A 17751-nucleotide genomic window follows, 5' to 3' on the forward strand; every position below is an offset into this window, starting at 1 on the left:
CATGATTCCATAAGAATCAGTATACTGTAGCTTCTGGGAAATACGTTTTTCCTGCATTAAAGTTTGCTAGTGGCATCAATGAAAAGGTGTGTGTGTGTTTTTTTTTACTCCCTGGTGGAAACGGGCTTCCATAAGAATCAAGTAATAGGTTTATTCCATGCTGAAAAAAAGAAGAAAGAAAACACATTCCATAAGAATCAGTATACTGTAGCTTCTGGGAAATACGTTTTTTTCCTGCATTAAAGTTTAACCCATTCAGAGCACCCTACATTACAAACTCCAAGTGTTTCACCCTCACACGTGAAGAAGGATTCACAGCCGAAACGTTGCAGTATTGTATTGCAGTAAATGTTTATATTATTATATCTATTTTTTTATTTCTTTTTTAAAAATTAAAAAAATCGTTTGCCCAGCCTAAGAGGGGAGGTCTGCTCTCATTGACAGCTGACACTCCTCCATACACTCAAGTGAAAAATTAAAAACGCCAATGTAAACGTCATATTTACAATTTGTTGATAATAAAAATGTAAGTTCTCTAAAGCTTTCTCAGTAAAGTATGATAATTTACCTAGGGAGCTGTGTAAGCATGCGTAGGCAGCAAAAGATCAGCTAAACTGGAAAGATGCAACACTGAAGATATTATTAATAACCTTTTAAATCTGAAGGGATCCACGCGATACAGGTTCCTGCTACTGGAGCGATACAGAGGGAAAGACGGTGACTATTCGTTGTTATTAAAAAATGACTTAGATTCGAACATGTTTTGATATTTAGAAATATAAAAAACTCAATTAATTGTCCATAATATTGCTATTTTAGTTTATCAAAGAAATGTTTGTTAAAAGAAAATTTGTGGCCCTAGCTGGATTTGAACAGCCGACCTCTCGCTTTTAAGTCAGACACTTAAGCCATCACACCACTAGCACAGTCACATGAGAAGTGGTGAAACAGCTGTACATGTATCAATAGATACTGTATGTGTACAGTATATACTACTGTTTGTGTTACAGTACATGAATATAATTATATCGTTATTAATTTCTTTAGATACGTGATTCCATATTATATTCCCTATTAATCAAATTCTAAAAGTATGCTTGTTTACTCCGAGTATCGAGCGTATTCGCAGAAAAGTTGAAAACTATCACTTTTCTCACAGAGTACCGTATACTGTATAAACATCCAGTACAGTAACATAGTCAGAGGGAGCAAGGAGCACGTAAAAACGTTTCTGAAATAACCACATGTAAGACTTTGATGCTTAAAATGTTTAGGGAGAAATGGAATACTGGTGTGTATTTTTTCTTTAAAGTACCGAGACCAGCCATATACAGTTTAATATGTTTATGTTCCAAAATTAATATCGTTTATGGCCTTCACACGCGTTATGCTCCTATTCTTTTTATGCTCAGCTACTAAAATTTCCCTTCAGTGGTAAAATTCCATATAAATATTCAATACCAAGCGGATTAAAACGTGCTCAGTAAAGACATTACATGATTAAATCTTTCCACGACCGACCAACGCACCACGAGTGCCCCTGTCGGTCATTTTGGCCAGCCAATCACGTAACGCGGTATGACGCATTATGACGTAGGAAAATGCCTGCGGTACGTGTTTGTACCGCGCACTTTGAATGACTGCATCTGTATAATTACCACTACCACCTAGAAGGTCTCAGGCTCAGTTCCAGGCCAATGCACCCATTGTATTTTTAGGAAATAAAGACTTTTTACTAATAGTAAAATATAATAAATAATATGTATACTATGTTGACATTATTATTGGTATCACAGTAAGTTAAATAATATTAATAATAAATGAATAACATTTCTTATTAATATGATGAACATGAATGACTTAGAAAAACATGAATTCTCTCAATGGCAGGAGAAAACATCAGTTAAATTGATATTGAAAATAAAAATAGCAGTAATGTGGATGAACCTGCATACAGTGCAGATAAATTTATACAGATGAGCAAAAATCTGGGTAATGTTTTTTTCTTTGAATGGAACACACCAATATACTACATAGTAAGACAATCCAAGAAATGCCACTGAGAGGAGCTCATTTGCAAGATAATGCAAGGCTATTAAAAAAAGGTTGATCAAACAACAGTCTGGGGTGAGTATCGAGTGCCTCGATTGGAAGTAGGCAAAATTAAGCAACAGGGCTTTTATTTTATTCTTATCTCTGTTGAACTGCTGCTTTAAATATCTGGATTATTATCCCTTGGCTACATAAAAAATGCTCCACAGCACAGGAGGTTTTAATCTGTTTCTAATCGGAGCAGGTTTAGGGTAGAGGATATGTTACTATAGTTTTTTAACTAGAAATAATTCAATCGTGCTTTAGAAAATCAAAAAATCCCGACTTTTGTTATCTGTTATCAAAAGTTATCTGGTTAACTGAATGATCTTGTCTCATGAAACAGCCTCCTAAATAGGGTTTAAAAAATGCAGTTCCTTAATAAATATTTAAACAAAATTTGTGAAATGAAATTACTAGTAGTCATTTTTACATTTGTGGTTTGATAGTTCTGTGTGTTCTCCCCACAAAGTTATTGACATTGAAGTATTGAGTCTCAAAAATAAATAGGCATATAAACTACATTCCCCCTCAACAAAATGCAAGAAGTGTAACATTTCAATGGAGGTTTCTTAAGTTTAAAAAATGAAATAAAAAATCACATCCCGATGTGTTTATGGCAAATCAAGGCACATTCAATAGTCTGATTACAAAGAGTTCAATTTCACAGAGATGAGTGCATTTGCACACATTAAAAAAGATTGATCAAACAACAATCTGAGACAAGTATCAATTGTCTTGTTTGGAAGCAGTGTGAAATAGGAACTGACTTTTGTCAACATGTTTACAAAAGGTATCCGATTAACTAAGTAATCTCGCATTAGAGAGATGGTAAATCGAAGATTCATAAATCTTAAATCACATGATTGGAAAAGGGTTTGTGATCACATGAACAAGCTCAGAACAAAGAGACACTTGTTTCCTCTGATTTAGTCATTTGTGAAACAATAAAACAATTTGATTAAATACGAGAGTGTGACATTATTTTTGTTAATGAAAATGAAAACGTTTTTTTCATGTTTATTTCAGTTTCTTTCTATAATTTAGATTGTATACCTAGCATTAAGACAAAAACTAAATTATTATATCCCTCACCAAGCAAGCAAAGCATACTTTTTTAATTCAGAGACTTCTCTGGAAACCTGTGTGATGACTCATTTGACCCGTTTTCCACTAATGTATGTTAGAACCAGTCTCACTCTTTAGTGTTTCTCTAAGTTTACTTAATACATAGTGACCTTATAATCCAAATTTCTGGTACTTTTCTATGTTTATGTATTGTATGGGCTCTCCCTAAAAATAGTACAACATTTTTAAATGCAGCTATAAAGTTGCTTATTGTAACTTTTTTATAAAGTTGCACATTGGTAATTTTAAAATATGTACCTGTTTATTAAAAGAAAATATAAAGAGAAACTCTTTAGAACATGTCTGCAAATGCAAAGAAGCTGATTAACCAAAGTTTAGGTACTGATGGTAAAGTGCCTCAAATGGGATTGCAGTGTTAGACACAAGAAGCACTTTCTACAGCACATTATTTGTGTAATTAAGGGTGGTCTAACTCCTTTATTCTGTGACTGTACCGTATTAATACTGTACTGTATTTCAAACAGAACAGAAACTATTTCCTTCACAGCACTGTTTTAAAACAATGGCCATGTAAATTGAATATGTGGAAAAAACTACAATTTCCATGTGCCACACATGTAAATCACATGAATTGATAACCAAACAGAACTGTACAGTACAAATAAATGAACTGAAGTATGATATCATCTGTATATAAATACAGCATACTGTATATATAGTATATACTAAATACAGTTTTATACTGTATAGTTTTAAAGCCACTACAGTACAGTATGTTTAAAATATGTTTATAATCAAAAGCTAAAATAAAATTACTTTTTAATTAAACTATCATTAAAACAAGATATAGATTATTTTAATGCCTATGTAAACATGAAATAACACATCATACATTCACAATGGGCTATAGTAATTCATAAATTGTTACACATATATCTGGCTGAGTAATTTTGCTTAGTGAAACAATCCTACTTTTATTTTTAATATGAATTTAATATTTAACATACTGCGATATATATGTATGTATACTTATATGTATATTTTGTTTTTATATAAATAAACACAAAAACAAAAATAGAAGTTATATTCATAAAAGTTTTTACAATGCTTTCAAAGATGACTGAAGACATTACATAAAGGCACTGAAGTGATAGTCCAGTAACATTCCAAACTATCTGTATGAGAACGAGAATCTTTCATGCCTACAGCAAAAAACTATATATTTTACTACTTGAAACTGAATTACCCACCTTGACTCACTTAAACACAAAAATAATATGTCTGTAATTCTGTATAATGGTTTTTTCTAATTGGACATTTTCCCAATATTTTTATGATATTAGTAATTTGATTTCCTTTTCTTAGATTTGATATTTTGATATATTAAAACCAAGATATGGAACACCAAATGAACTGACTATAGAAAGTCACATCTATCCATGAATGTTAAAAATAATTAGTTCAGGTACAACAGCTTTTATTATTTACTACACAGAAGTTTTGCTTTTAGTAAGAACAAAAAAAATGTATATACAACAGGAAGCCATTAGTTCCTTGATTTGTTCATTAATGAGTGAATCTAAAATTCATCTCGCTGCTGTTTCAAATTAGCTGCAACTCAATATATTATAATGCATCGTCAAAGTTTGAACCAGACATCTTGATTACAAACACAGGGCCAAAAATAGAGAGAAAACATTATATAAAAATAAGATTCATGTTGTTAAAAGTATTTTAAATTTCTTTTAGTGAGACAACTCGTTAAGCTGTTTTTTCAAATGCATTAGAATGGCATCCTGGACCCTTGTATTGATCAAGGTTTCACAGTCTGGTAAATAAAACACTTGATTATTGATTTATCTATAAGCTCTCAGCTAAGTCTATTGCATACACACTTAAGATTAAAAAACGCCTAGGGTACATTTATGAGACTTTCATTCTAACTTTCATGACAACATTTTCAAGAAAAAAAGCATGTGATATTTGACTTCACTTTCATTTTATTTATTTGCCTACTGTAAAAGTCCAGAATGTTTGTGTTTTTCAAATAATCAATCCATCAAGTGGGCTTTCAATTAATGTCCATTATACTGGCCAGGGAGAGGAAGAAAAATGATTTTAGCATATAAATAAAATGCATAGAAGAGATATTAAACAGACTCATGTTGCTTTCTTTCTCAATTGAGTGCAAACTGAAGTGAATGTCAGGAACACTACTTATTTATAAGTGCCCAGGACATGCCTATGAATGTTAGTCACTTCCCTAAAGTAATTGGTTGACTTATTTTGTGACGAGAAAGCAGCTCCTGTTTGCCTTGGACGTTCACAAGGTAAGCCCTAAAACATGCAATGCAAAATGTACAGAAAATACCTGGAAAACCTACTCGGATACATAGTGTTACTCGTAATGTAATTATTTGTAGATGTTTGTAAAAAATATAAAATTTCATAACTTGATCTTTGTCTAAGTGACAACATAAACTGAGAACAAAAACAACTATAAGATGCAAAACTCTTAAAAATTCAGCACTGGGATTAATAGTAACTTTAACTTCAATGTGTTTATTTCTTCACTTCATGGCAGGATAATCTAAAGGAAAATCAGATGAACATCTTGAGCTTGCACTAAATCACTGAGCCATAACTCAGAGGAAGGACAGCAAATATGTACAAATATGGCCATAATAAATATAATGCATTAAATTTACTTAACCAGTACCATTGTTTCTCTGTTGTGTACTCTAACTTCCAGATATTTACAGGGAACAAGGGCAACTAAACAAAGTTTCTAGACACAATAAAATCTCATCCCCTAAGCTAATCTAAAACAGTCTGAATGAACACTGAACACTGCATCCATTAGTAACTACAAGGGAAACAGAAAGAAATTAACATTCAATACCATAGTGCCCTCAAAACTTGTCATCAGGCTACAGGACCTGGGACTGAACACCTCCCTTTGTAATTGGATCCTGGACTTCTTGATGGAACATCTGCAGGTGGTCAGGGTGGGCACCAACATATCCTCTACACTGACTCTAAATACTGGAGCCCCCCAAGGCTGCGTACTTAGCCCTCTCCTCTACTCCTTATTTACTCATGATTGTGTCGCCAGGCATACAGTAACTCAAATTCTCTCATGAAGTTTGCGGACGATACAACAGTCATTGGCCTGATCACAGAAGAGTCTACGTACAGGGAGGAGGTTGAAACCCTGGCAGCATGGTGCCAGGAGAACAACCTCTCTCTGAACATCAGTAAGACTAAGGAGATGATTGTGGACTATAGGAAACACCAGGGAGGAGATCACACACCTATCTATATTGATGGGACCGCAGTGGAGACGGTCAGCATTTTTAAGTTCCTGGGAGTTAACATCACGGAGGACTTAACCTGGACCCCCCACACCAACATTGTGGTCAAAACAGAACAGCAGCGCCTATTCTTTCTCCGCAGGCTAAAGACGTTTGGCATGCCATCACATATCCAGGCCAACTACAGGTGCACTATTGAGAGCATCCTGACTGGTTGCAGCACTGCCTGGTATGGGAACTGCTCTGCCTGGGATCACAAAGTACTGCAGAGGGTGGTGAAGTCAGCGCAGCTCATTACCGGCTGTGAGCTACAAAACATCCAGGATATCTACTAAGCTAGATGTCTTAAGAAGTCCAGGTCCATTCTCAAGGACCCCAGTCATCCCAGTCACAAACTGTTTTCTCTCCTACCATCTGGTCAACGGTACAGAAGCATTTGGTCAAAGTCCAACAGATTACGGAACAGCTTCTACCTCCAGGCAATAAGACTGCTAAATAGCCAACCTGCAGCTCCTTTAGCAAATCACCCGTAATGGCTACATGGACATACAGTTTTCATTGTATTCGGCATACTGCACTACTTGGACATAATATATTGCATACACCATGAACATATAGCAGCTCTATTCATATTGAGTTTTGTCCGAGTTTATTTTATTCAATTTCTATTACATTAGCATCTGTTATTATGTAACCTTATTTTGTAACTTTAATTTTGTGATTCCCCCTGGTGAGTTCCTAGAAAAGACATTTTATTGCAAGCAACTTCTTCTGCATGCTGTGTTGTTGTGCATTTGATAAATAAACTCTGATTTGATTTGATTTTGATTTGAGATGCAGCTATCTTTTAATACACATCAAAATTTGTGCCAGCGGAAAGCACACTGCTCTATACTACAGTTTTGTCTGGCAGGCCACTTTCAGCTATTTTCTGCTCAAAATAGATTAAGTGGCACTTGCTTTGTCTTGATGTTACTGAAATGGTAACTTCATTTAATCTTTTTTTATGAGAGGAGGAAGCTTGAAGTTCAGCAATACATACAATTTACAGTGCTTAAGGCATTTTATTAATGGAATGTAAATAATTTCTTTCAACTTGAAATCTTTTAATTATCATTTAACAAAGCTTACTCACCAGTTAGTTTTATATCTGAAACCATCATTAAACAAAGCAGGTGCTTATTGTACTTCCTAATGACATTACAAGTGGAAAGATTATACATTTTAAAAGCTTTTAATTTTAATACATTTTAGAAAAGTTTCATCTTTACAAAACTTTGTTCAAATATACGTTAAATCTGACTATCAGAAAATTAGTAAAATACAAACTTATACAATAAAAAAGAAGGTAAAATATAATTTAAAATTAAGACAGGATTAACTTTTTTCTGTCTGTGTCTCTCCCTGCTCTCTCTAACCTGCTGCGATTCGGATTTAGAATTATTAAAAATGGGAAGAAGTCAGACAGCCAGAGGGAAGGGGGGTGGGGTAGTCTTCCCAACTCTATGACTTAAGTGCCAAAGGCTTAAGCAGCATACAGAGCCAAGAAAGTTTGATGCTGTCCTCTACGCTTTAAAGGTACCCTCCTAATGGAAGAATTTTCACTTTGAACGTTTGCCCACCCACTAACATGCAGATACAAACTGAATAACAATACAAAATGTATTTGCAAGAACAGCGATTACTGACGGTTAAAAAATGTACTTGTACTACTCATAGTAGGTAGGTAGGTCGGTCCCCTTTTCAGGTCATAAAGGTCCATGGGGAATGGGGAGCAAGGACCACCATTTTTTTTAACCATCCAACACTAAAAGTGGAGGTGATGTGGTCAGCATCACGCTTCAGCTTGCCTATTACCCCCAGAAGGATTAACCCCAGGTTCTCATGTGGAAAGCAGGCTGAGTGGACTTGGGAGCCATCTGGAAGGAATTATAGCAAGCTACATCACTTTCCCCTACCTCGGATTGAACCAAGGACCTTCCAGTCAGAAGCATGATGCCCTTGCTGTCTGAGCTACCACAGCTCCAAGATCATAGTAATACACTATTATATTAAAACTAAAACTCTATGGGCACTACACTGCGAGGGACGCTGCTCACTAACCCCATTTCCCAAAACCTTCACAGGGGCAACAGGGCTAATTCACAGCTGGATACAATTTTATCTTACCTCGTGAAACCGAAAATCCAGACATTTGTCAACATATTTACTAAAATTATCCAACTCAGTAATCTCACTGTGTGCCCCGGTGCTCACTCAGTTTTCACACTCCAAGTATAATAGCAGGGTGGGCAAACGTTCAAGGTCAAATTCTTCCATGAGGGGGGTATCTTTAAAGCGGAGACGACGCTACCCAAAATTTTGTGGCGCGCCCTCTCTTTAAAGCCCTGGCCAAATACAAAGACAGTACATACAGTTATAATTCAAACTGAATTAAAAACTACACATCCCAGTTAACATGACAGTGCTTGTGATCTTTGCATTTAACCAACGAAACAGGGTGAAAAATCAGTCACATGATGTTGGGGCAGAGTTTTGAAAGCTTAGCCTATCAGCAACAAAGCAAAATTTACATGATAGGCTACCTCAAACTGTCAGTAACATGAATGTGTATGTCGCTTAAGCCACTTCTATTTGGCTTTTTAGTTATGGAGGCGGGAAGGCAGGAAGCCTTCCCTCTGGGTGGCTGACTTGTCTCCATCTTTAACCATTCCATGTCCAATTCGCAGTAGCGAGAGACACACGAAAAAGTTATCCCAGCTACAATACAAATATATTTTTGTGGTAAAGGGGAGAAAAACATCAGTATTTACTGCTAGTAATCAGTGTAAGATTTACAGTTAAAATCTGAGCCTAAATCTAAAGTTAAAATCTCGATAAACAAAGCAATGTACAGATGCAGCCATTCAAAACAAGCGGGGAATGCTGCGGTATAACACAGTGGGTGTGTCGCATCAAAACGTGGTATAACGCGTCATTCTACGTTATACCGCAAATTACCATATGCAAATTATATTGTTATTCAATCTTTATTCAATTAACTGAGCAATCTTGCTTTCATAAAACATACCAACTTTTTAATGTATGATGATAAACATGCTGTAATACACAGTTTAAATTTAAAAGTCTAAAGAGTATACAACTTAAATTCTTAATTGAATAAAGATTGTCCCTCAGCAGTGATCGGGATTCGAAACTGGTGTTTTCTGGTGACAGCTCAAATGCTGTACAGGAGAGGTTAAGCTTTATTAGCTCCTCCTGGCGGTTTACAAGGTGATTCCGGATACTATTAACATAATCTAATTTGCATATGGTAATTTGCAGTATGATGTAGAATGATGTGACACGCCCACCACGTTATACCGCAGCATACCCCGTTTGTTTTGAATGGCTGCATCTGTATGGATACTGATGTGCAAGACGGCTCCTGATGAGACACTATGGCACATTGCCAGGGCATGCTCTGTTTGGCTTTTTAAATTGTATTTTAGCTTAGTGTTTTTTTTTTAATATTTGCGATAGATTGTACATTCCAGGGTTGTAGTAGCAGTGCATGCTGTGCAATACTAAAGAAGTTGTAGGTTATAGTTCATGTTTAAACAAGGAGACTACAAGTGCTTACTGTGAATACTTATTACTCCACTCAGAAAGAAGCTGCAGCTTTCTCACTATAGGAAAAATGTAAACCAAAACAAAGCCTAAACCTTTCATCACACTGTACACTCAATACCTAAACTTAAATAATGAATGAAATATTTCAGTACTGCTAGTGACTGAAAGCACTTCATAATTATATTCCATCTTAACCAACAACACCTACCGCTAAGTATGTTTAATCCAAGGGATAAGTACTAAAATAAGATACTATGCATAGGATGTTATGTAAATTACAATGCATCTTTTGCTAGAATGAAAGTACCTGTTTTATTTCTCTATTAGTAAAAAGTTTCCATTCCTCTAGTAGTAATGTTATTAATATTATTCTTTTTTTTAAAGAAAAAGCAGAATAAAAGGGTGATGATGAAAGTGGACTCACCAGACTCATCTACAAATATGGCACACTTACTTGTTTTGCACTGACACAAACGGCAGGCCTTCTGGTCAAGTCTAAAGCCATACATGCAATCCTTTTCTGTGAGAGTGCAGTTCTCCAAGAGCCTGCAGGATGGAGGCCCAATTGTGATGTATGTTGGTTCTGTAAAACAGGAAGTTTCGAATAACCTGGTGAGTGGGGAAGTGCATTCAGCTGCAGTTTATATCTCAATTGCTCCTGAAACAACCTGTAGCTTAAATGAAGTACCCTGGACCTATGGATACAGACACTCAGACTACATCATTTCTTCCAAATGCATTACCTGTAATATGGCGAGTTATGCTATGCAACTCACTGGCTAAAGACAATAGATGAGTGGCACCTGTGGTGCATTAGATGTTAGTAAAATGATTGTTTCATTTAATGTATCTCCACTGCATGTTTAAATCCATTTAATGTGGCATATAGATAGGAAATGTTACAACTTAAGGGAAATTTTAGTAGCTGAAAATAAAAACAACAGTATAAAATATATACATAATGTACATACAGTAGCATACAGTAGATGGTAGTGGTAGCTAAATATAAAAAATAAAATACACAACAGTATTCCACTTTCTTCATAAACATTTTATGCATCAAAATCTTTAATTTAGGTGGTTATTTTGGAAAAGTTTGATTTGCTTGTTTTAACTATACAAAATATACATACTTCTATTATGTTTTATCCATTTCTAAGATTATGTAATAAGAACACTGTACTTTCTGTTATTGTTGTAAAAAAGTTTTGGGAACATTTTGTCATTCATTTTAATAACTTTTGCTGTCCTTTTGTTGTAATGGACAATGAAATGCTCATAGTCTGTAATGTAGCACATTGCACACAAGCAGCACTTTAGCACAGTGGTTTAAACACCTGCCTGCTACTCAGAAGTTGAACAGTAATTCAATAAAATGCAGTTCTTTACATTTTACATTTCATTTTCCAAAAATGTTTGGCTTTTGGAGAGTAGGTAAAGAAAGTCTGGTAGAAGAGAAAGAGTGAAATGGAATGAAATGAGATTAGCAGGAGCTGAACAGTTCAGTCAGTAGCAGGTGAGAACAAAACTCTTGAATCACATGTGCGTGGCATTGGGCGGACAGAGGCACTGGAGTACTAAGGTGTTATGCATAATACTCCATAATACCATAATTAAATAACTCCATAATTAAATTTTTTAAAAGCAAGAAAGTGCACAAAAACACAGGTTTGGCTTACTTCTCAGCAACAAAATATTTTTCTATCCACTGTTTTTTTTATACATTATTTTTCAGCAATTTTTGCATAGTTACTGTTGAAGGGACAAGTGAGACAATGGTATTATTTTTGTATTTTTGCAAACGATGCAGTCTTGTTGCTTGAGGTTGGCTTCATGCCGGAATGTAAATGCGGAACCTGTCCTGGGTCAGTAAGACAAAGGGCATGTATGAGGTAAGCTGGCAGTGTGCCCAGAACGTAAGGAACTAACTTTAGTCTAGTCTGCAACTTAGATATGATTAATAACCGTATATGGATGTGTTTTTGTCCATAACATCCTTAACATCTGTTCAGGATATGTCATTGTCACTTGTTTTTTTCATGGTATAAAAGACTCATGTAACTGTTCGGGGAGTCAGTTCTAAAAGGTCTCCCATATGCATATGTAACAAAGAGACTTCTCCAACACAGACACATGGACTCTGTCATTTGTATGACACAACACTGTCTTGAACATTAAATTTAAAACTTATACTCTGTTTATGTGATAGACAAAAATGTTTGAATACTTATGCATTCAATTATTTTCTGATTTTTATTTTTAATTAATTTAGTAAATTGTCATGATTTTTTTTTCATAATAGTTTGTGCCAAAAATTCTCAGTTAAATACATCATAGTTCCATGCTGTAACACAATAAAATGTGAAAAAGTCCAAGGAGGGTGAATACTTTTCATAGGGACTGTATAATAGGCTCTACGTACAATGATAAAAGGGCCTCATGACTTGTAAGACTAAACTTTTAAGATCATAGTGGTCCTTTAGGAACTTTTTGTTTAGAAGAAAAGCACCTCCTTTATCTGATCACCTATAAATAAAAATAAAAGGTTCTTTTGATTGTTCACATAATGACATCTTACATCACTTGTGGCTGTTAGAAAAGTTTGTTTTTTGTAGATTTTGGTACAGATGCAGCCATTCAAAATGCGCGGGCGATACCGCATTATTTTGCGGTACGCTGTACGCAGTCTACCGCAAGCTACCGGTAAATACCGCGAGTTACCGTAAATTCTCCTATAATACGACAAGCAAAATAATAGTATCCGGAATTTCCGCAAGGTGGAGCTAATAAAGCTCAACCTCTCATGTTTGAGCTGTGGCCATCAAAGTCTTTAACGAAGATATTACTAATAGTATTAATAATGAATGACCTTGGACAAGCTGTAAGTGTAAACTCAAAGTATTGCCCTGGTCAACATTCTTTTTTTCATTGACCGTCTTTGTAAAAGTAACACCACAGCATTTCGCAATCACGCATTTGTTTCCAATCATGCAAAGTACAGTGATTCACCATGCCTTTCACATGCTCATAAAAGAGATTGATTTAGGAACATAAACATATTACCGTATGCAAACTGTACTGTATACAGTATGTATATGTATATTTAATGTCTTAACTGTGCCCGTTTAAGTATTGAATATTCATATCTAATTTTACCACTGAAGGGAAATCTTAGTAGCTGAGCATAAAAAGAATAGGAGCATACTGCAACGTGTGTGAAGGCCATAAATGATATTAATTTTGGAACATAAACATACAGTATATGGCTGGTCTCGGTACTTTAAAGAAAACATACACGAAACATGGTTTCATTATGACCAGAATCGGTCTTGAGATATTTTTAACTTGATTTACAGTATTTGAGAGGTATGTCTTAACACCAATACTACAGTGCTTAAGTACTGCTCACGTATATGTTTCTAGGTTTATATTATGCATTTCATACGGTCAAATTACTTTTGAGCAACTAATAAGAAGCGCGAAACGGTATGCGTTTTAGTTTCGTTTTGTGCTGGGACCCGTGGATTGATTAGAGATATCAAGTACATACAAGTCATTTTTTAAATGTTGTAGTTTGTCTTGAAAAAATGTTACGAGTACATCATCTATCAACAATTACACAGGTTCTGTTTCCATATTGCGGATTTTGGTTACGTAATATTTTCTAGATTTCACGTTGTGAATATATGATTTGGGCAAACAGAGCCGCAAAGAAGTACATTATGGGTTGTTGTTTTTTTTTTTGCAGTTTTATCTAGAACAAGCGATGCTTAAACCTTTGTCTGATTCTTGTGAAACTATCCACACGACAGTTACAGTACCTAGGAGTTGACTTCAGTGATGTCACTGATGGGATGTTTCTAAAAATCCATCCTCTGTAAAACGTCTTCTCTAGTTGTCCTGCATATGTATTCGCTAATGAAGCTGTGTGTTCTGAGCCTGGATCTCTACATTTCTGTATGAACCAGCTTAGAGGGCTAAAGACAGCTTGTGTTTAAATTGAGTGTAAGGCAATTTATGCTTCTAAAGTCATGGTCAGCATTTATTATTGTACTGTGCTGTAAACTTGTTCTGTGCCAAGTCACATTATTTTATAGCGTTATCAAATCCGAGGCGCTGTGTGTTAGTTTCCTGACTCCCATGTCACATGGTCTGTGATTGAAACCTGTAAAACCGGTTTAATTCGTCACAGCCAGCACTCCGGTTGTAAAGTAGAAGCAGGCGAGATTTCCAGCGAAAAACACCTCCCCCTTCTTCAGGTGTGAGGGTCTTCTGCTCAGAATGAAACGCTAAAATGTAATGTAGGCTCTGAATGGGTTCAATTATGATTTGGGCTTGATTAAGGTCGCTGCCTTTCATCTAAAACCCTACTTGAATCCTTCTAAACTAAAAATCAGTGTTAGTGAGTTCTAAATAAAGAGGTATCCAGGTAACAGTGAAACGGGCGGACAGTCTGGGGAGATCGCCCGTTTTCCATGTAAATAGTTCCCTGGTTCCGCACCCCTTGGTGTTTCTCTCGCTCTCTCTCGGGTCACCTGATCATTAGCTCGAAAGATTTGAGTGCTTTGTGTATATTCTAATGGTAGTGGGGGCAGGGTGTGTGGGAACAGGTTTGGTTGAAATTGCATAGGAGATCTATGTTCTTCACACCTGAAACATTTTCTCTGAAAGCATTTTCTTCGCAGTTTAACCGATCTTGTTACAGCATGTTACAGTTTACTATTATTAACCATATTAATTTTAAGTGCTTAATGTAAAATCTTGTAAAAATATATTTTCATTGTTCAAATATACATTAAGTCTGACTATCATATAATAAGTTAAATACAAAACTAAAGAAAAAATAGGGTTAAATATAATTCAAAATATTTTGCTAACAATGTTAACTGTTTATGAATAATAAAATGTATTAACTAAGGAGTAGGATGGCACAGTTGTTAGTATGTTTTCTGTTTTGTTTCTTTTTCATAAATACAACAGTAGTACCTGATGTCTCAGTGGCTTTCAAAATTAAATTATGCATGGAAACCTGTGAACTAGAAAGATTACTAAGATATCCATCCATTTATAATGGTGGCAAAGTGGTTAGCATTGCTATCTTGCAGCACTGGGGTCCTAGGTTCAATTCCTGCCATCCTGTGTGTGTGGGGTTTACATGTTCTCTCTGGGTTACATGGTTTTTCTCCATATGTGTGATATGACTCCCTCTCGCACTCCAAAACATACTGGTAAGTTAATTGGTTTATGGGAAAACTGGCCCTGGTGTGTGTGTGTTTGTGTCTGTCTGTCCTGTGATGGACTGGCGCTATGTCCAGGGTGTATTCTGCCTTGTGTCCGTTGCTTACTGGGATAGGCTCCAAATCCTCTGTACTGGATTTAAGAGATAAGAGATTAGAAATGGAAGTAAAGGCACTGTGTGGATGGAACTATACACAGTGTTAGAAACCCACTATGAAATGGCAGCATCTCACTGAGAATAAAATATTTTATAGTGCTGGCTTAAGGAAACAGCCTTTCCACCTCTCTTGCACATCAGTATCCATACCTAGTTATTTAAACAAATTGCCTCTAATTATAAACATCTTAATATGCTGGCTCTGTGGATCCGCATCAGCTATGTTTGCCCATTCCTTCAATTCATGTGCATCCAACACACAGTTCAATGCCAGCAACTACACATAATCTAAAATACAATCCTTATTTCAGTATCTATGTAAACATATAGTCTGTTAACTTCATCATCTTCATCAAAAGTATGCCTAACCCCATTAGGAAGTGTTCTTGTTATAAATGTTTTCCTCAGCTTTCCCCAAATTATCTTCTTCTTGCCAACATCTCTAGTCTTTTATCCTGCAATAACTCAGCCAACACTTAAATCTCCAAAAGCTGCTTGTGTTAATTTCTTTAAATCACAAATATCATATAATAAATACTAACCATGTAATACTCTACATTGCGGAATAATAGTTTATTTTAAAGGGAACTAGAGAAACTAGGAACTAGAGAAATCAAGAAAGGTTTTTTCTTCTAGAATTAACAAATGCACATCCTGTTCACTGGGGAAATTAAATCCACACTGAGCAATCTTCAATATGTTCAGAATATGACAGCGAGAATCCTATCAGGGATGCATTACACCTGTCTTCAAGTCCTTGCACTGGCTTCCTATCAGATTTCAACTTCAAAATCCTTATCCTCCTTATATACTGTCCTACAACTGTTATTATTGATCTCCGAATTATTGTACTTGACATGACTTCATTCAGCCTTTCCTGAACGTCTATGACAGGCAGAGAGAGTGCTGTTTCTGGTGCGATCTTTTGCAGCTGACATTTCACTGTTTTAAACGAACAAGAAATTAGATTGCTCATAAATCACTTATTCTATATAAACACAGCGTAATTGCCCTCCGAAAATCCTCTTTTTCTTGTTCGTTTTAGAGACCTTGATTGAAACTGATTTTAGATGTCAGAAAGGATTTATTTTCTCTGTATTTCCTACATTGCTTTGTCGAGATTTTAACTTTATATCTAACTTTATATCTAGGCTCAGATTTCAACTATAAATCGTACAGTAATTAATAGCAGTAAATACTGATGTTTATACATAAAAAAGTCATGCCTTGGAGTATAGACCCCCAAAGGAATGCCATAGACTCAAACTGCAAAATAAACACATACAGAAAGAAAGTATTTGTATTGTAATTGCAAATCCTGGTACTGTATGAGTGATTGGTATGACTTTCCTCATTACAAATCTCCTATTAGAATTTAAATTTCTCTGTAACTCCAGGTCAGAACAGAGAAAATGTAACTGCCTTAAGGAGTTTACGATTATGAAAAATAGAAGGATAAGCATGATACGTATGTCTTCTGTCATTTTCTAAGTCATGTTACTGAGCACCAAATCTTATTGAGAATATGAATCCATTTAAGGTTTATACCATTAAAGTAACGGTTTATTCCATGCTGAAAATGTTTGTACCAGACTTTTTTGAGGCCTGTTTAATTGTGTCTGAAGTCTGATGTTGTAAATTTTATTGTTAAAAAGATCCATGAAAATGTCACTACTAATGTTAGCTGGTACTGTTGGTATTGTAAGTGGCAAGTAGAGCTCATATTTTAGATTTTGTGTAGTTGCTAGCGTTGAACTGTGTGTTGGATGCACATGAATTGAAGGAATGGGCAAACATAGCTGATGCGGATCCACAGAGCCAGCATATTAAGATGTTTATAATTAGAGGCAATTTGTTTAAATAACTAGGTATGGATACTGATGTGCAAGAGAGGTGGAAAGGCTGTTTCCTTAAGCCAGCACTATAAAATGTTTTATTCTCAGTGAGATGCTGCCATTTCATAGTGGGTTTATAACACTGTGTATAGTTCCATCCACACAGTGCCTTTACTTCCATTTCTAATCTCAGTGAGATGCTGCCATTTCATAGTGGGTTTCTAACACTGTGTATAGTTCCATCCACACAGTGCCTTTACTTCCATCCATTTCTAATCTCTTTATCCAGTACAGAGGATTTGGAGCCTATCCCAGTAAGCGACGGACACAAGGCAGAATACACCCTGGACATAGCGCCAGTCCATCACAGGACAGACAGACACAAACACACACACACCAGGGCCAGTTTAAATCT

At 35.6% G+C, this 17751-nt stretch overlaps 1 protein-coding gene across 1 annotated transcript in view; it reads right to left on the minus strand.

Moving 5' to 3' along the window:
* crim1 (cysteine rich transmembrane BMP regulator 1 (chordin-like)) overlaps positions 1–17751 on the minus strand; it is a 610482-nt gene that overhangs the window by 135088 nt on the left and 457643 nt on the right. Inside the window, exon 8 of the mRNA XM_088928119.1 lies at positions 10561–10689. Within this exon, the coding sequence (XP_088784245.1) occupies positions 10561–10689 (129 nt within the window). The remainder of the gene's footprint in view (positions 1–10560; positions 10690–17751) is intronic.

This window comes from Atractosteus spatula, chromosome 2 (genome assembly GCF_055471065.1).
Source record: "Atractosteus spatula isolate fAtrSpa1 chromosome 2, fAtrSpa1.hap1, whole genome shotgun sequence".
Taxonomy (NCBI): Eukaryota; Metazoa; Chordata; class Actinopteri; order Semionotiformes; family Lepisosteidae; genus Atractosteus; species Atractosteus spatula.